The sequence below is a fragment of the Mirounga leonina genome, unplaced genomic scaffold (genome assembly GCF_011800145.1).
Source record: "Mirounga leonina isolate KUSES-001 unplaced genomic scaffold, KU_Mleo_1.0 Mir_166, whole genome shotgun sequence".
Classification (NCBI taxonomy): Eukaryota; Metazoa; Chordata; class Mammalia; order Carnivora; family Phocidae; genus Mirounga; species Mirounga leonina.
The window spans coordinates 1983808-2004634 of record NW_023270418.1 but is presented as its reverse complement, the minus strand read 5'-3'; the positions used below and the strand labels follow the sequence as shown (position 1 = coordinate 2004634).

The window sequence follows — 20827 nt, the reverse complement described above, 5'->3', positions numbered from 1 at the left end:
GAAGGACATGGAAGCCTCAGCCTAATCCCAGGTAGCACTGGAGACTTAATCAAGCTGCAGAGCTGGTCTGGCCTTAAGGCCCCCAGGGCAAAGGAACTAGGCTTCCCAACTCTCACATTGTCAATCATGGGCGACAGGCTGCCTGGGGGATCCGTGAACTCCCAGACACTTCTGTTCTCTCTATAGGGGCTACAGAGGCACTTACCTCGTAGTACTCCTCCTTCCTGCTCACCCTAAACTCCTCAGCCCCTCCCCACACACAACACGCCAACCACTGATCCCACCCACCTTTCCCTTCCCAAAAATCATAGCAAGTGATTTCTGGAATGCCCTTCGTTCCACCCCTTACTGCTCATTCAGCCTGTCGAATGAATACTCACTTTCCTTTATACAACCACAATCCTTTCTGAAGCCTTCCTTAGTTTACCACGATCCTTCAGAATGGACTATTATTACCTTTATTCCTTAAACACACATTTCTAGCATTGCATCTACAATACTTTGTGACATCTGTCCATCTTCCCTACTGCCTTATGAGATCCTTACAACAGAAATTTTATATTTTCACCTTAGTATTCCCAGTGCCCAGCACAGTTCCTGCATAGAGTAAAAATTAAGTCTAACTTTGCTTGAGGACCTCAAGCCAATATGACAGAGGATATGGTTTCATAGGAGCCAAGCCTGCCAGAAGACAGAAGATAGGCAAGAAAGACACTTAGGAGTGGGCCTTGGAGAGTCAACAAGAAAGCCACTTTGCCCAAAGTAAGTTCTTAATGCAAGGAACAGTCATCAATGTGTTCAACAGCAACAAGGCTTCAGCTAGCTACATGCTCTCAGAGATACAACCTCTCAATTCCAAGGCACTTTGTGTAGTCCATTAATTCTAAGTAGACTTTCAAAAGTACAGCTTACCTGTGTTCCAGCTCTCGAATGGAGAGGATCACTCCTGAAGTCGATGGCTTTTGCTGTACAGTGGTCAAAAAGGTGAAGTCACTCTTATTCCGGAACAGCTGGATTAATTTCTCACTCACATGAGGGGCTGCATGGATCTCCCTTTCTGAATCTAGGAGTCAAGGAAACGCAGAAACAGAAGGGGACAGAGAATGAGGAGGAGGAAAAGAAGACGGAAGGAAGGAGAGGGAAAGTAAGAAAGAGAAAAGATATACAGTTAGAAATGTCCAGAGGATCCAGGTTGCCTTTTTCATTCCACCCCGCCCCTGCACCTTGCCAATACTTTATCTTTTCAGGCACCTCCGACCCCTCCATCCGGCAGCATTCATTCAACACAAAACCCGGAAATACCACCTCTGTCACTGTACCCACTTGTCATTTTGACAAATTCATAATTGGCCAGCCAGTGACTTTCTGACAGAAATTTTGACGGGACACTGAGCAATGTGGCCGACTACAAACAGATTAAGTTGCTGTAAAAAAGTGAGACAATCAGATAAATGGATCCTGAATTCAGAGAATCCCGTGTTTACAGCAGGACCCAAATGCCACTCAGCAGGCTCCAGTTACACTTCTCCCCATGGACTCGGTTTCTTTCTCTTCACGATGCGTAGAGGGAAACTTGTCTTTGCTTTGTACCCAGCAGAGATTTAGTAGTGTTAATAATGCCAGACAATTCCACTTTTGCTTAAAGAATACAAGACATGTGCATGATCCATAAGGATGCCTGGAACTTCTCTGTAAACATGGAGTGGATGACTCTGCTCATGACCTATTAAAGTGGAGGCCAATTCAATAGGCCTCAAGGCACATGAGTCCAGCTAATTCTGCTCCTGGCCAGGAATCTTTCTCTCCAAGTTCTGCAAAATGAGACCTTCATCATTTCATACTCCGACCCTCTCCTCACCCCCCAATCGTAATAAACTAGGTGTTCTCGTTATTGTACACCTCACTTCCTCAAGTCAGAAATGGACTACCAACAGAGCAGAATTAAAAGAAACTATTCAGGGGATGACAAATGAATACCAAAGGTATGTTTGGTTCCTCCTCTCATGCCCTAACCCCGTCCATCCTCTGTAGAACTACTTGGTTTTTCAGACTCCTGGAGAAATAACCAAGACCTTCAAAAGGTCTGTGGCCCAAGCAACATCACAGACTACATGGACCTTGAAGAACCTCATCCTAAAGAGTGGCTTCTAAAAGGAAGGAAAAAAAAAAAAAATCAAGTTCTTGACCTTGGGCCTCGGTCTTCTCATCTACAAAATGGGGCAGGGGATAGGGGAGGATAGGTGAACTAGGCGATTTCTCAGGCCTCTCCATCCTTGTGTAATTCTACGAGTTGCTCTTTGAAGTTTGCAGCACAACAAAGACCACCACAATCTTCCAGCTGTAGAAGTCTAGGCTGTGGAAGGCAGGAAGCAAGGCTGGTCCTCTATCTTGGAGGCACCTAACCCAGGCGGAGGACCCTACCCACATAAAACCCACCTAGGACATTTGCTTTTCTACCCAAAGAAAGGCCTGCACTACTCTACTGTTAAGTGGCAGGCTTTTAGCTTTTGTCAAGGGCGGAGATAAGAGCCACTTAGGGAATGCTTCTACACCTCCTACAAAATCCCAATGACTTTGCAGGATAATATTCATGATCTATTAAATGTATGAAGTAATCATTTTGTAAACTAGAGATGATTAGCAAATGTCTGTTAACATTTTTATACTGCTGGGTACAAGTCCTAATAAATTCCACCTAGAATTTAGTGCCAGGAACACACGCACACACAGCTCTTGGGATTAACTTACATGTTCACTTTCTCCCTTTTTGCTGTTTCCTTCTTTATTCATCTATTAGGAATTAACTGATTGGCAGTGTTGGCCCAGACAGCTCATCAGAGGTTCTGATGCTGGAGCCCAGCACAAAAGGGACAATGATCAGTCAGCCATGATATTCATAGCTCTTTCCTCCAGCAGGCACATCAATGATAAGTGTCCTCACCTCACTCCGTTCTCTTGGACATCGTTCCAGCTCCATGGCCAATGCCACTTAAGTGTATATGTACCACCCCAATCTCTCCCTTAACCAACAGACACATTCAATATCCTTAATATCTCCACATGGAAGTTTTAATAAGCATTTCAGATTGTATATGTCCAGGACAGAGCTCTTGTTCTCCCCCCCACCCCAGCCCTCTATTTTCTCCTGGAGTTCCCAGTTTAGTAAATGGAACCACCCAGTTTAAGCTGAAAAGACCAGAACTTGTCCTTGAATCTTCCTTTTCTTCTACCCTCCAAGATCCAATCCAAGAGCAAATCATGAGGACTCCCAGGGCTGGAATCTGTCCACTTCCCCCCAACTCCACTCAAACTCCTCTGCAAGCTGCCATCATCTCTTCCTAGGGCACCTCCAACAGCCTAACTGGTCTCCCCACTTCCATATTGCCTTGCCTTCTCCATTCTCCACAGCAGCCCAAGAGCTCATCTTAACGCCTAAATCAGCATCCTTTACATTCTCTTGCTAAAAACCCTCCATGGCTTCCCAGTTCTCCTAGGATAAAAATCCAGGCTTTTGAGCATGGCCTGCAAGGTCACACACCAACTGACTTGCCTATGTCTCCCGCCCACTTTCATCCTCTTCATTCACACCCAAGCCCAATCCTGCCTCAGGGCTTTTGTACTACTCTTCCCTTTACCCACAGAGCCCTTCCCCACTCTTCCCAAGCCTGCCTCCTTCAGCTCTAACTGCAAATGCAACCTCCTGGTCCTTCCCTCCAAAGCAGGCTCCCCAGTAATACTGAATACACCACCCTGGTTATTTTCTCCATACCACTTAATTATTGTAATCTTTCTTTGTATGACTTATGCTCTTATTTCATGTTTGTTATATTTTTTTACTGTGTTTCCTTTCTCTCCCCTCTAGACTAGAAGCTCCACGAGGGCAGGCAAATTTATTCAGTCATTGTTATAGCCAAAGTTCTCAGTGCCTGGCATAAAACAGGCATCCAATAAAGACTTCTGATTTTATTTGCATTTTTATCATGTGTATTGTTAATTCAAAGAGCCACAAATATTACAGTCAGAAAAGAATAGGATACCTTTTGGAAAAGAAGATAAATGGTAGGTGTCAAGTGTCAGTGGTTATAAGTTTAAAGAAAAGCATGTTCAGGACCAATTCAGTCCCTCCTATTTATAGGACACCACATCTAACAATCTAATCCAATACAACCACACTGCTACTCACCCAACCCCCTACAAAACTGAGCATTTCCTCTGCTGGCTTTTTGTTTCTCTTTGTAAATGACTGGCACATTGAAATGGAGAGACCCCATTAGCACTCACCAGAGTGAAATGTAAAAAACATCTATTTTCATACATGGAGACTTTATGTGCACTCTCATTTTCAGAAAAGCTCTTTCAAGTAAATGCTTACCATAATTCAGCTGCCAAAAGAACACCAGAAAGTAATTTCACTTAACAACACAGAGGCAAGAACACTGGACCAGGTTTCAAGGGACTGAAGACTACCAAGGTTTGCAGAGAACTAGATGTGTGACCTTGGATACGACCCTTTGCTTCTGTAAGCCTCACACTCCATATCTGAAAATGGAAATGATTGGAGATCATGGAGTTCAAGTTCTTTCCAGGACTCAATAGTTCATTTCTGTTCATCACCTTACCCTGCTCCTAGCCACCCAGCAAAGGACGGGACTGAAGGTGTTTTCTACATATGGGACACCTAGATTCTACAATTCTTCTCCTCTGCTGATTTTTCCAAATCAACATAAATGTAAAGTTGTCATTTACTGGAACCAGTGATAGGTCACCTACTTTGCAGTAACCATTTTTTTTTTTACTGGAGTTAAATGAGTAACCAATGAAAGCCAATTAATGAGAATCTATAGTAACTATCGTACTGTATTATGCAACCATTATAATGTGCGTTCTGTATTATTGGAGAATATTCAATTCTGTTAGAAAGAACGAGAAAAACAAGTGGGATGAATAAAGCTCATAGGAAGTGTTAAATATAGACAGCAAGTTAGAAACCTGTAAAACGTGTTCAACATAGATCAAATAAATGAAACCTAAGCATGTTGAACACAATTAAAAAGGACTGAATAAACATGTTACCATGAATAGAATGGGGTGGGAGAACCAAGTCATAAGCAAATCACAGCACCTTCAAAATGAGAGCTATGTCATCCCTAAATCAGATACCTATCTTTGACATTCATTCCATTCCCATTCTGGCCCCACGTGTACTCTGCCTGGGAAATGCTAATCAAACCCATCACTACTCAACAGGCTAGTACCTGCACCTGGGACCAAGAGTACTTGCCTTCTCCAAGGGTGGAAAGACACTGGCACCAGGCACCTCCCATCCACTGAACCCCACCTTTTTAGAACCTCTGCTCTAGTCCACATAACCTCCACATCAGCAAAGAAGTTGGCAGGGCAAAGACTGAACACATGAACAATGCAAAACCCAAGAGTCTGGTAGGGTGGCCCATCCTTCCGCTAGCATGGACCCTATCCTATTCCATTTCTTTCCCCTGCTTTCTCCTGGACATTTTAGATTTATTTAATACACTGCATGATTCAAGCATCTGAATTTGGTGGGTGAAGTGGTTTTGTGACCTCTGGGAGCATTACTTGGAGGCTACCGTTCCATCAAGGTAATTGCCCACACAACCACCACCACTTACAGAGAACATTTCACATTTTAAAAAAAAGTGGTCCTTTCAAACATCTAGAAGTTTTACGTGATCTAGTTAAGAAGTGCTAAATCAGCAGGAAGGGTTAAGTGCTTTTTCTTTCCTAGGAAAAAATGGCTCTACCTAGTCATTTTTAAAGACTAAAAATGCTAACATGATGATTAAGCATCAGTTTCAAAAAAAGAAAAAAGAAGTATTGGGTGAAGGGAGGAGATTGAAGAAATTAAATGAGGATATTCACACACTCTTCTCTGCCTGTTACAGAAGCAGCTTCATTTCCCTTTTGCCTGATGACAGGGTGAGGATTTTCATTGTCCAACATACCTGTGTTTCCTCTGTGCCAGGCACTGTGCTTGCTGGGCACCAGGGAAACCAGCAGAAATACAGTTCCTGCCTTTGAGGATAGCTGCAGAAGCAAGGCTATCACCTGGGGACGACAGGTAGAGTAAGGCAATGCACAAACGAAGGAGGGGGCCAGTGGAGGCTGGGAAGGACACAGTGGAAGACAGAGCTTTGAGCCAGAGGCAAAAAAAAAAGATGAATAAGCGTTTACCAGGCAAGGGGGCACTCGTTGCGGGATTGCTGTGCAGATGTGAACACCCATGTGTTTTCCATCATCTTGGCATTTTTCTTTCTCTGCAAGCTTCTCTCTTGCTAGAAGGTCAGCAGGACAGAAGCTACTCTACCTAATATCAGAGGAAACTCCCCACCGATCAGCGAGTAGAAGAGGCAAGAACAGCAGCAGCCAGAAATGGGACAAAACACACACCCGGGCAGCCCACCTCAGCCTTGACTGATGGAGAATCTGGGGGACAGCTCAGTAATCACAACATGTTTACACAGAGAACGTCACATATGGTGGAATCCAGATGGAGACGTGGCACATCCTTCTAGCCTAAGTCCCAAGGAAGCTCGTGGTAAGACTGGCCCCAAAGGTAAAGCAACACTTGTCAATTTGAAATAGCAGGTGGCTTTTCATTGCTGAGTCCAGAGGAAGCTCACCAGTTCAGAACAGGCCACTGTCCATGGGGCAGTTCCGGCTGTGGGGAGGCATACCGTTCCACCGTCAGGTCCTGCAGCCCTTCTTTAAGAAGGTCTGAGGTTATTGATCCAAGCAGCTTTCAAAGAAGTGGAAATCACGAGCAGAAAGTAGTGGGGATGCTAGGAGACTCCTGGTTCATGCGTAAGGGATTTCTACCTTCACTAGCAAATTCACGATGACATCCCATTAAACCTCCACTAGCTGCAGAAGCCAGAATCATGCACAAACATGTGTACAGTTTATCACGGTGCCAAGTAGAGGGCTGTTTTACACATACTACTTACAGTAACCTTAGCAGTAGCCACTGCTATTTTTTCTCCTTTATAAACTGAGAAAACTAAAGCTTACAGAATTTTCTAAAAGACATTGGGCTAGGAAGCCATGGGGAGATTCCAACCTGGCAGGCTGGTTTCTCAAACTACACCTATTATGACCGAGGTGTGTGAGCTCCATGCTTGGTTCACGTGAAAAGGCACAAAGCATCATCATACACCCAGTGCCGGACACTTTGTAGTCACTCAGGTAATATTTATGAGCAATCTATTTGTACAATCCCTGAGCTAAATATCATTATTCCCCCATTTCACAGGTGAAGAACCAGAGGCAAAGTTTTACATGTTTACACAGCAAATGGAGATAAAAATGGCGTCTTGCCCCAGCAGAGTCCGCCATGACACTGCATGGCATTTGCCTGGCACCTTGCCTACTCGGTCATCCTCCTTTCTTTCCCTGTTCCTACTCCTCCTCACTCCAGCACTGGAGCCACACAAGCCTCCTTTTTCTTCCCAGGGCCGTGTTTCTTCCACACTTAACATTCTCATGTTTCCCTCTCCTCTTTGCTCTTCCCTTCCAGCTTGCTTGTTAATTCTTCAGGCTAGCTTTCTCTGACCACTCCCAAGCCAGCTCAGATTCCCTATATTATGTGTTCATTGTATTTATCATAACCATCAAGGCTTTGTGTGTAATCATTTTATTGTGTATAATCATTTCATTAATGGTCATCATGGCCACCAGACTATAAATCCCATGAGGAATTATTTATCAATATATTCCCCACGCTCTACAGAGTGCCTGGCACATAGATTAATGGAACAGACATCTGAAGCTCTTTCTTGACTCTAAAATCTAGAGCACAGTGTAACAAAGGAGGTTTACCAAAGACACTCAACTCTAACCCCAACCTGTTGAGAAAAAGTACATTAAAATAACGAGCTGCCTAAGGAATAATAAAGCTAGCTGAGCATCCCCAACTCCTCCACTGGGGTACTCAACCTAAAGAATCCTGTGACACATTTTTCATAATTACTATGTGGCTCCATTAAAAGATTCTACTGCCGGGGTGCCTGGGTGGCTCAGTCGTTAAGCGTCTGCCTTCGGCTCAGGTCATGATCCCAGGGTCCTGGGATCGAGCCCCGCATCGGGCTCCCTGCTCAGCGGGAAGCCTGCTTCTCCCCCTCCCACTCCCCCTGCTTGTGTTCCCTCTCTCGCTGTGTCTCTCTCTGTCAAATAAATAAAATCTTTAAAAAAAAAAAAAGATTCTAGTGCCTCCATAATTTTACTTATTAAATAGGCATAATAAGGCAGCTAAAGTTCTCATATAAACCTTTAAAAATACCAGTAAGGACAATCAAGGTGCCCACTTGTCACTGAGAAAGTAGCATACCAAGATCCAATCTCCGCCCTGGTCTACATCCCTCCACCCCCATCTCAGTCGGGCACCTCAGAATAAAGAGATGTAAAGCATGAACACCACCTTTATCTGCATCACAGGGCAGGAAAACAAAAGAGTGATGGAAAGATGTTAAGATGATTAAGAACCTTGCATAAGGTTCAAGCTTCCATTTATCAGATACTTAAGTTGTAGGGATGCAACATACAGCATGGTGACTATAATACCATACTGTATATTTGAAAAGGGCTAAGATCTTAAAAGTTCTCATCACAAGAAAAAATTTGTAACTATGGCAATGGGTGTTAACTTCTTGTCTAATCATTTTGCAATATATACATACATCAAATCATTATGTTGTACATCTGAAACTAGGTTAACAATTATAGCTCAATAAACCTAGAGGGAAAAAAAAAACACTACATTGTATACCAGAGAAGTTCTCTAACAAGTTTAATCAGACTGTATATACTCAATGGAAAATTATGTAGAGCAAGCGTATCAAAAGTATTAGAACATAAGAAACATCTAGGCAATGATGCCAAAGATGCACACATGTACAGCATATCAAGTATACATTAAGATTTAGTTTTAGGGACACATGGCAGAGAGAGAGGACTGCCCACCAGCCATCAAGAGGTCAATAATTCAGAGCTAACCTAAAAGTTCTTTCACAGATCTCGATTTTCCAAATTGGAGATTTAGCATTAAAAAAATGTATGCTAAAATGTTAGAACATTAGAAAAACAGGAGAAACAATAAGGGCAAGCTACAATAAATAAATAAATAAATAAATAAATAAATAAATAAATAAATAAATAAGCACCAATAACCTTGCTTTTAATCACATAATTGTGGCTCTTAAATCAATGAGGACATCAGATGCTCCCTCCAGCCAACCTTAACCAGGTCTGACTTCCTATGGAATACCATGCCCCTCCTCAACAGAGAAGGCCAGTCAGCTCCCCAGGATAGCCAGCTGGGGCATTGCAGCATGGAGCCCCCTGCCCATGACAGCTCAAGAGGAGGTATATTTTGGCAGTAACGGAGAGCACAGCCTCTTTGGGTAGCATTTTAATCCCCACTCTCAAGACTGATAAACCCAAAGGCATGCCCACCATACTGTATGAAGCTGCATGCACAAAACATCATCAAGTATAAGCAAAAACATTGTTCCTAGCACAGGATGCTCTCCAGGGTCTTGTAAAAGACAGGAGGGCAAACCTTGCCCTTGCTCTCCGGGATCTATCTATTCATCCACTTATTTGCTCACCCACTACCTTTAAAACTTTAAGCACTCCTCTGAACAGAAAATTAGACCTCTTCTAGCCACGAGGGGCTAAGAGTCCAGGATTAAAGACCCAAACATAGATGAAGGAGAATGGTTTAGTTCAGAGCCGTAAGTGGGCACGCTCAGGAGGCATCACACCTGGAACAGGGCCAAGGCTCCTCCTCAGAGACTTGATCTCCCCATTAAGGGGCAGTGCAGTGTAGTGGTTAAGCGCTCAGACTCTGCAGCCCGACTGTTTGGTTCAGATTCCAGCTTTACCATTTATAAGACAGGTTAACTTGCCCAAGGTCCTCTCTCTGCCTCAGATTCTTCATCTGTAAAATGGGAGTAAGATTGCATCTACTCCATAGGGATAGCATGAAGATTCAATTAATACATATTAAGTTCTTCAAACCGTACATGCCACATAAGCCACACATGACAATTTTTGGTTTATGTGGAACACAGCACAGCAGGCCTTGGGTCCTGGGGGGTTGGAGTACCAAAGTACACCTGCAACCACACCACGAGAGACTTCTTGCTGCAGCTGTCATGGCTGCGGCCCAGGAGGAAGGGAACAGGGAGGTGAGCAGGGCTTGCCAGGCATGGTTGGAGGCAGTTCATAACCAGTTCACTCTTAGGTTAAAAACTGATCATCTGGGGCGCCTGGGTGGCTCAGTCGTTAAGCGTCTGCCTTCAGCTCAGGTCATGATCCCAGGGTCCTGGGATCGAGCCCCACATCGGGCTCCCTGCTCAGCAGGAAGCCTGCTTCTCCCTCTCCCACTCCCCCTGCTTGTGTTCCCTCTCTCGCTGTGTCTGTCAAATAAATAAATAAAAAATCTTTAAAAAAAAAAAAAAACTGATCATCTATGGGGCTCCCAGCTACTCCAGTCTATGTCCAGTCAGCCAACACCCAGAACATTTGAGTTTTTGCTATGTGCTAGACGGCAAGCTGCATACTTAACCCAATTTAGGCTTCACAGAAGCCCAGTGAGGTCAGTAGTAGGGATGCTACCCCCATTTTATGAGGTACAAATACCAAGAGTTAAGTTTCCTACTAAGTAGTGTAGCTGGAACTCAAACGCGGTCTTGGGCAACCGCGATGCACCCCGCCTCGCCGTGCCATCTTCCCGCCTCAGCCCTGCTGGTGTCAGAACACCAGCTCCACCACGTAGCTTCTGGAAAAGCTTGGTTAACTCCTTCATCCTGGAGTTGCCTCTCCTAGGACACAGTGGTCATACCACCCACCCTGCATGGTTCAGTAAAAAGTAGTAGGAGAACACATGGAACATGCCCAGTACATAGCATATGCTTCCTAAGGACTTCCAGGGCTGGACCTTTCTGAAAAGATTTGCAAAGGCACCCCGGAGAGCTACGCACTGAAGTTGGAGCTTGAACAGGTGCTAATCTGTTCACACTCATGATCACAGCCCATAGTCCTAATAACCCACTGAGTGGACACTAACAACCTCGTTCGAAGAGGCTGCCTCGGACTCCTAAAAAAGAGCCTTGTCCAAGACCCCACCTTCAGCAAGAGGAAAAGATGTGCATTCTGAGTCCATTTCTGCAGGGTTTTTGTTTTTGTTTTCCCCCACGGCTTCCCTAATCACAACAGAGAATTCAAGACAAGAGAATTCTTCCTCCAAGACCCTAAACTCCTCCATATATCGAGTTCCATCTCCAGCCTGCTTACGAAGTTTGGAGCAATAAGCTGACCCAATTCTAATTAGTTCCCTTTTGTGCACGGTCCTAATTCTCGGGCATAAAAGACTTGTTAAATGCTGTACTGGCCTTGACCTTTCCGTATCTTCTCAAATTCAATAGTAAACGGAAGGGCATCATGTTTAACCACCAAGCTCTCTAAATTATGATTCTTTATTATAAATCATTTTTACATGTTGCCTCAAATGCAGTTTTTCAAGAATAAAAATCTGCCTGCCTTGAAATGCACAGTGATTTTAATATGCAAACCTCCTACAGAGATGATGTCTCATTTTAATTATTGTTTCGGTTTAATGGGTTTTCATTAAATTAGAGGATGGAGCAATTACTAGGGTGAACAGCTAATGTTTGAAAGGTAAGCCTCTGTAGCTCTGTGGGCAGAAAGAGAGTAGTGGCATAGAGAAGCAAAAAGCAACTCTCTTCTGGAGAAGCCTGTGTGCAGCCTGATAGAAAACTGCACTGGCTACTTCTTTGCCCAGCCTCAGAACAGAGTGGGCTTCTCCTCATAGGGATATGCAAACAGCCCTAAGCATGCATTCACCATGCACTCATCTTCACACAACTTTTATATCAGGAATCTGGGCTCCCCGTCTTCAGACTAGAAAGAGCTCCAAGAGCACACAGTCTACAAAGCTCAATGTCAAACCACAGGAGAATACTCCTGATGAAATGTTCTCCTCTCACATGTAAGGAACATAGTTGGTATAGTGGATTAATGTCCAACTTCAGCACAGGCTGAAATGACCACCATCCTGTTGAGTAGCAAACTGTCAGAGGCTCAATGAGAAAGGACTTTGTTGGCCTGGGCACTACCTCTCCCCAGAAACCGCACAGACTTGGTACTTGGGGACCAACAGGGCAGCATTACAGAGTGAGGGGAAGAATGAGAAATAGAGAATGAGGGGAGGCAGAGAGGTCAAATCTACTTGATTGGGGGGCCCAGGGGTCAGAGGTGAGGGGTGTGACTTAATACTAGGGAAGGATGGGGGCTTGGTCTTGTACAAATCTGCACCTGGCAAAGGCAAGGAGGTTGGCAAGCTGCAAACACGCAATTTTGTTTTGTCCAAATCAGCTGAAGGAGAAAGAGGGCAGCTAGCTACAGGGGGTCCTTCCAGAAATAATTGGCCTATTACATTAGGGCAGGCCTGGTCACTATGTATGCCAAGAAAGGAACATGGGCCCATCTCACTAGGCTATGGGAAGGAGGGGAAAAAAAAAAATTTCCACAACGTTCTAAAACGGCAGAAATCATAAAGCAGCTGTAGTCCCAAGTAAACCAGCAGGAACTAAGTGATGAATAAGGTACCCTCACCTACGCAACACCCCCCACAGCTTAAATCAGGCCACCTGTCAGGGTGGCCATTTTGCTGGCCAGGGCTGCTGGAGGAGGTTCTTTGCTCCATTATTGCAAGTGCCCTGAAGATTTCTGACAGGGTTAAGAATTTGGAACTCAGTATAATGCCTTTTTCTTTCCCCCCTCAGCTCCTTTATTTCCACCATCCTAAAAAGCACACCATCAGCTCTTAGATCACGTGCATTAATCTAATTACATGCCTAGTTAACTAATTAGTTCCAGAGTCACTACTGGGGAGGTCTCCCTCGGTATTTTTCTATCTGCATTGGCCAGACTGTCTGTCTGTGCTTTGGGGTTCCTGGGGAAACCATGCAATTACTGGCCTTTCGACCCTGTGCTGAGCAGGGACAGTAAAAGTTTTATGGCCACCTCCAACTCCAGGCTTTGCACAGAAGCTCCAAGAAATGGGTGTGGCTTCTTGCTGTGCTTTTTTGAAAACTGGCCTCCCCTTTAGGGATTTTATTCCAACCATATTAAACATTAATGTCACCCTTGAAGCGAATCACTGGAAACGCTTACTCCTGAACTCACAATTGCTCTCTGGCTCAAAGATCCTTCTCGGCCAGTTTCCCACTACCACCTTCCCAAACAAGATCTACAACTAAGGGCTAAAATTACAATCCCCATTTACTGAAGCTTTTCTGAAGAAATGAAAAGGTCGATTTGGGGAAAAATTGGTCTTTTATCACTGTTGTAAATAATCCTAGGGTGACCAACCTGAGCAGCCAGTTTTCAGTAAGTGACTCCTTCCTTGTTTTAAATAGACCTTCGCGGTAATTCCTCTCAAAGGGTCTTCAGGCTCCTGAGGAGTCTTTTCTATTCGGGTATGGTCTGACTTGCCCAGCAGATATTCCTTTTGGCTCCCTGAACTACCTCTTCCTCGAATGGTGGTAAACTCCTCCCCATGCAAGCCCTCGTGGGCCACAGGTGGGCTCTCTGAGTGCGGGGCACAGGAGGTGCGTGGACCACTGCAGCCCAACTTCTCCCACCTGCAGCTCCAGCTGCCTTCTCCACGCCAATCCAAACCCTGCTCCTCTCTCTGGGTCCCACCCCATTCCCGCCCCCGCACGAGGCTCTAGAGCCCCAGCTGAAGGGGAATTTCCCTTTCCACTCCAAACTTCAAATACATACTGTGGGGCACATTCTCTGTGGCCTGGGGCAGGCTCTGTACCACGGGGAGTAAGACACACAGTCTGGAGGGAGCCACCCAGCCGAGGATTTTTAGCTGTCTGGACCAGTCCCACTTATTTGCCCACATCTCACAATCTGCTTCTTGCCAAACCCAACGGTCAGGTCTCAGTCCTCAGCCCCATTGACCTCTCCGCAACCTAAGAGTTGTCCCCTCCCTCCTCTGAGGCATTCTGGTTTTCCTACAACCACTGGGGCCATCTTGAGGCTTCTTCATGTCCCCCGCTGCCTCTTCTCTGGTTAGTTGTCAGGGTGCCTCAAAGGCCCCCTTCCCATCCCTCCATTCCTCTTCCGCCGGGGCAGGGGGCCCTCTGCCCCTACGCCCCCTCCTGAATCTCTACGAAAATCATGGAGACCTTTTTCAGACTTAAATCAGTTACCAGTCACCTCAACCCTTACTTTACACCCTCCAAGAGCTTCCTGTACTAGTTTCCTATTGCCGTGAAAGCAAATTACCAGAAATTCAGTAGCATCAAACAATACAAGCTTAGCATCTTATAGTTGCAGAAGTCAGAGGTCTGGGGGCGCCTGGGTGGCTCAGTTGGTTAAGCGTCTGCCTTCGGCTCAGGTCATGATCCCAGGGTCCTGGGATCGAGCCCCACTCCAAGCTCCCTGCTAGGGGGAGAGTCTGCTTCTCCCTCTGCCCCTCACCCCACGCTCTCTCAAATAAATCAAATCTTTTTAAAAAAATAAATAAAAGTGCTTTAAAAAAAAAAGTCAGAAGTCTGAAATGGGTTTCATTGGACCAAAACCAAGGTGTGGACAGGGCCAAACTCCCTCCAGAAGCTCTAGGGGAGCATCCATTTAGCTTGCCTTTTCTGAGTTTCCTGGGCTCACGTCCCCTTCCTACAGCCTCCAGGCTAGCAGTGCAGCACCTTAGCATCACCCTGTGCTTCCATGCTCGTGCCCCGTCTCTCTCTGACCTTCCTGTTTCTTTCATAAGGACGCTTGTGATGACACTGGGCCCACCTGGGTAATTGATGATCATGTCCCCACCTAAAGATCCTTAATTTAATTACACCCACAGAGTTGTTTTTATGAGGTAAAGCAACATATTCACAGCTTCCGGGGATCAGGACAGGAATATCTTTGGGTGGACCATTCTTAAAACTACCACTCTGCACAGCACAATTTAATCAAAACCCTAACACCTTACCATTGGCCTGTAAGACCCCACATGACTGGGTCCTACAACTGAGGCTGAAATGAAGACGAAGTTTTTGCTTTGGCCCTGGGTATGCTCCCTAGCCTCTTCTGGTACCTCCATCCACACTGGCCATCCTTGAGCCCCTTAAACTTGTTTGAACCTAAGGTGCCTTTGTAACCGTTGTTACAAGAATGTGGGCTCTGGAGCAGAACAGCTTGGATTCAATTCTCAGCTTTGCCACTTATTGGACCTATAACCTTGTGATCAAGTGATTTCACCTCCCTGTGCCTCTGTTTTCCTTTCTGTAAAATGGGGCTCCTAACACCCAGGTGCCTTGTAGGAGTATTACAAGGATTAAATAAGCTAATGAATATAAAGAATTTAGAACAGTGCCTAGCACATGAAAAGTCTTCATCATTAACAGTGTGATCATTCATAATATTATCTTTGCATGGGTCTCACTTTCATTCAGACATCAGCTCAAATACCAGCTCTGCAGAAAAGCCTTCCCCAATCCTTCCTAAGGTCAGTCCTCTCTTGCTCTTTCTACAAGATTGCTATTTTATTTTCTTCATAGTACATATTAGTATCTAAAGTTACTAATTTATACTGTGATCATCCACTTCTGCTGACCATGTGCTTCATGAAGACAGACTTTGCCTTTTCTCTGCTACATCTCTGACACCCAGAACAGTGCCTGTCACACAGAGGTACAAATCTTTGTTGAATGAATGAGTGAATACGATATCGTGCTGGCTGTCTCCTCCCCGCACCCAGACCAAGGGCCCACAAGGGCAGGTGTCTGTGGAATTCTTCTTGCACCATCAGGACCCAGGACAGTGACCGGCACACAGCAGCAGAGCCAACCCTCGGTGAATGCTTGCCAACGGATCGATATGTAAATGAGCTGTAAAGGCACCTTCGAAGATAAAGTCTTAAAAAAAGAAATGATTTTTCTCCAGCAGGTCACTCAAAGATTGAGAGGGAAAGGATTCTGAAGTCACATGCTGAAAACAAAGCAATTCAAAGCAGGAGTCCAGGACCTTGCTTTCCAGACCTTGCCCTGTACTACTGGGCTGGACAGCTTTCCAATTATGGTGAGATCTGCTATTTAAATCTCTTTTAAGATTTTTTCTTTTTAGGGCACCTGGGTGGCTCAGTTGGTTGAGCGACTGCCTTCGGCTCAGGTCATGATCCTGGAGTCCCTGGATCGAGTCCCACATCGGGCTCCCTGCTCGGCAGAGAGTCTGCTTCTCCCTCTGACCCTCTTCCCTCTCATGCTCTCTGTATCTCATTCTCTCTGTCTCAAATAAATAAATAAAATCTTTAAAAAAAAAAAAAAAGATTTTTTCTTTTTAATTTGAGTGAGAGCAGGGGGAGGGATAGAGAGAGAATCTCAAGCAGACTCTGCGCTGAGCCCAGGGCCCGACGTGGAGCTCAATCCCACAACCCCCAGATCATGACCTGAGCCGAAATCAAGAGTTGGACACTTAACCGCCTGAGCCACCCAGGCGCTCCGGTGAGATCTACTGTTTTTAAATGAAGTATCAAAAAGGATGCTGTGGCTAGCTTATACATGAAATACACAGCTAAAAGCAAACTGCTTAAATACCAAGGCTGCTGTGTCTCTCTTTTCCAATGATGCCTACAGCTCACAATGCTCTCCTTTCAGCTGCCCCACTCCCCACCCCCAGAAAGTCAGGAAAATAGTCTGAGGTGGGCCCTGCATCAGCATTTATTTGTTAAGGTCTTACAACTGATTGTGACAAGCAACCATGGCTGAGAACTGGGTCCTGCTTGGTATCCCGGACCAGCCTCAGGCCAGATGGAGCATCATCATGTTGGTTTAGCCCCCGTGTTACACATCACTCTCCCACCCAACACGGCATACTTCATCAAGTCCAAGGTGCCACAGTTTAGAAGATACACCATTATTTTACACCCCCTAGAAAGGGAAACAAAAAGCTATCAATTAGAACTGTAAGACACTATTGATTGTTTATGTCATTATGAAAATGTGAATAAGTGTGTATGTTAGGAATACAGTATAAAAATTGGGAGAGTTCATATAAAAATCCAGATCTCCAGTAAAAAACTAGGTGACCTGGCAACATAGGGCTCCCACTCCCGTTCCCACAGGCACCAATGCAGTGAATGCTGATGTGGAGGAAATGCAGGGCTCCGCACCATGTCACCAGGTGGCTGCATTCCCCTACTCAGCTGTTACCAGGCTGACCCTCCAAGCTTCTGGGATTGCGGCCCCTTCCCAGCACATCTCCAGCGAGTGCTAATTCCCCACACTCTATATATACCAAAGCTCCTCCATCCCCAGCTCTCCGGGCCCTTCCTGGCCCACCCAGGTGCTTCTCAGCAGATGCTGGGGCCCTGATAACAGGACTTCACTAAGCCTGGGATCCTCTCAGCCCTTGGTGTGGCCCGACAGCGCATTTTTGGCAAAACTAAACAAAACAACACAAAACAGCCCCTCTCTTTTCCCCAGTGTAGTGTACAAATATAACCATTTGCCTTGTGTGCCAAGATCTGGAAAAGATTGGAAAACACTGCCCTGTGTTGCAGTAGAATTTGAGATCTGAAGACTTGGAATGCACCATCAGTCCTGACACTTAGTATCTAAGTGACAGGCCATTTAATCCCTCTGAAATTCTGTTTCTCTCCCATTAAATGGTACTATAGTCATGATACTTACATCACAGAAGCAACGTGACAAATACATGCAATCATCCACATGAACAGTTTAAAATGTTTGCCGCTGTCACTTTCTTCCCTGAGTGCCGGGGGTCAGATGCCACCACGTGAGTTGCACCCGTGCAGAGGCCACACTGGGAGAGCTTCCGCCCACCAGCTTCCTCAAGTAGCTGACGGTCTAGCTGTGAACAGGTGGACAGAATCCAGTATGATGAAAGTAAATCCCGAGTGAATAAATATCTTGCACTGAATCCATAAATGCTTTGGACTGGAGATGGGAGGCCATGAGCATAAGGATGGCGTGGGTTGATAGGTGTCTCTGGATAAATCAGTGAGTGAGTGAGGAGAGGAAGCCTGTGAAACAACAGTTGGCCTTTTTTCCCCCCCCAGTGAGGCTGATCCATCTTTTTTAAAAAGTGTTTCATCTCTCTTTTTTAAACTCATGATGTAAACCAACAGCTTCTTTCTTAAACTCTTTGTTGCTGTCCCACATCTACAGGGTATAGGTACACTTTGAAATGGGCTTTCCTGGCTCCTATTCCCCCAAATCCTACCAGGGGTACCAAACAATCCAGACCCCATATTCTATTTTAAAAAATGATAAAAATGAAAAAGCAACAGCACAATATTTTGATCAACCACAGAGTAATAATGTGAGCATGATAAATGCAAAGATGCCTGTCAGCGTTTCTATTTATGTGTAACTACTGATGTAGCCCTCTCCTTAATTATGCTCTTCTTCACTCTATGCATAGAGTCTGTCAGTGTGGGGCCGGGTAGAATCGAGCCCGGGAGCCCCAAGCAGCAGAAATACGTGCCACACATCCAGTCGTTCCGTGCAACTTTTCCAAATGAATTACTGGAGAGATTTAAGAATTCTTCAAAAATGTCACAATAATAACTATTTTATCTTTTTTATGCCCTAATTATGATTTGGAGCTTTGCTTTTCTTATTTCATCCAGGCACACCACAACTCATGAATAAAATATGACAAGTTCGATAGCAGCCATTGGAAGAGGGTTCATCGGTAACAGCAGACGTGCTCCGTGTACAAAGAGCTTTTGTATTCCCACAGCCTTTGTTTCTGGGACAGGCTTTTATCTCAAAGAAGGACCACATGCGTTTCTTCCATCTCCCCCGTCCCCCTCCCACCACCCCACACTTCCTGCCTTCAGCACAACACCTGAAACTGTGTTTACTTTGTCTTTTAATGAGGACATTTCTAAACAATTAGGGAACAAATAAAAAAAACCAAAGGGTGCTCTGCTCACCATGAAACTGGCTTGAAACAACACATCAAACAACTGACTCAAAGAGACACAATCAGAACCACAAACTAGCGCACCAAGTATGTGACTTTATATCTTGAAAATCATTCACGTCACTGCACCCACCTGGCAAGAAATTTAAAGCACCCACAAGGTTCTCCTTGGAGAAGTTCCCTCTCCCCAGCTGAGGCTGCCAGGTCCCTTCAAAGTTCAAGCTCTGGCCTGTCTTTCAAAGAAATAAATGTGAAAAGGAAAGGAAAGGAACGTGTGGCTGTGTAAAACCATCAGCATTTATCATATGGCCCCAGGGATGTCAAACTTCAAGTTTCAAGGTTTCATTTTTTAAAGCAAATCTCTGAGCATCTTGTTCTACCACACATATAAAACCAGCCGGCTTCCAAGTTCCTCTCCAAACACAATTTTTTTTTTCCAGAGTTTGTTTCAAAATATGTAAGTGCAAAAAGACATTTTAAAGTCACTGCTTGCCTAGAACTTGAAGGACGGAGATTTAGACCTCCAGTATGGAGCAATGTGCCAATCTCCCGAAGTCGTGGGTTTGTCTGTGGAGCTTGACAAAGCCAAGATTAAGCTAAGGCTGCAAAACACTTCTAACACTCCTCCAGAAAATGAACCCCGGGACCATCAGGCAAACCAGAACGCGAAAGCTTAAGCATATGATGTTTTCTTGTGTGTACTGGGCAAAACGCACAGTGAGAACGAAGTTTGGGAAATCGTAGGTCTACACTGTTTTTAACTCACCCAGGTCCTCCAAACACCAGGCAACCTTCCCCAGTGCCCCCTCCCACCCATTGGAACCAGTCGAAGCTTGGGTGAATGGCTACTCGGTTGAGACCGGGATCTCCAAGGGGGTGAGCTTCGTCACACTATCTTATGATGCAATGAACTGCGCCTCACCACCTGCTGACACTTCATGACATCGGGCGACCTAAAGGTGATGAGGTGCAGAGGAAAACTAAAGTTCTTCTTCTACCACTCACCACACGCCCCACACTCCCAACTTATACGCCAGACTTGCCTGCAGTTTGTACAGCACGGCAAGACTGAGTATTTGGCAGATAAATAAGGCGGCAGCTTGAACACTCGTGAAAAAGAGTTAATTTTTATTTCCATAAGACAATACGCAATCACAGTGTTCGGAGCACTGAGAAGCTGACCATTTGGAGATGCTGGGCTGAGCCTCCCTTCCTTCAGACCCGGTATCTGAAAGAGGCCAAACGAGGCCAGGGAATACGATGTAAACCTTTAACAGACACCATCAAATGGGATTAGTCCTCAAACTGCAGGTTTAGTGGTAAAAAGGAAGAAAAATAAAAGATTCCCAAGCATATATCAGTATTAATGACAAATCTTGATTTTTAACTCAAAAGATCTCAAAGGGCAAATCTCAAGGTCTTGCCTTGATAGAGCGGGCAGCTGACTTTTGTCACCACGGGCCCTAATGGGTCACTCCCCCTCTCCTCCACAGGCTGGGCATGACCTTCCATGCTCCATTCGCCGCCTTCTCCCACCCAGGCCTCCAGGGCAAAGCACAACATTCTCCAGATCGACTTTTCCAGATAAAGTCTAGGGACCCATGGTCTGGGACAGGAGACTAATCTGCATTTGAGCCAACACCGGTATGCTCCCCAATGTTTCTGGGGCTCGCCAATCACAACTTGAACAGTAGCTGATCGGTGGCATCCTAGCCACAGCCTGAGCAGCAGAGAACTGGCCATACTGGTCAAGTCAACCAAAAGGATGAGTCAAACACACTTAACGTTACAACTACACGCGCTCCAGCCT

At 45.2% G+C, this 20827-nt stretch overlaps 1 protein-coding gene across 2 annotated transcripts in view; it reads right to left on the bottom strand.

Annotated features, from left to right (window-relative positions):
• NELL1 (neural EGFL like 1) overlaps nucleotides 1-20827 on the bottom strand; it is an 807199-nt gene that overhangs the window by 734406 nt on the left and 51966 nt on the right. For both annotated transcript variants that reach the window (XM_035012452.1, XM_035012453.1), the window contains exon 3: nucleotides 913-1063. In XM_035012452.1, the coding sequence (XP_034868343.1) occupies nucleotides 913-1063 (151 nt within the window). The remainder of the gene's footprint in view (nucleotides 1-912; nucleotides 1064-20827) is intronic.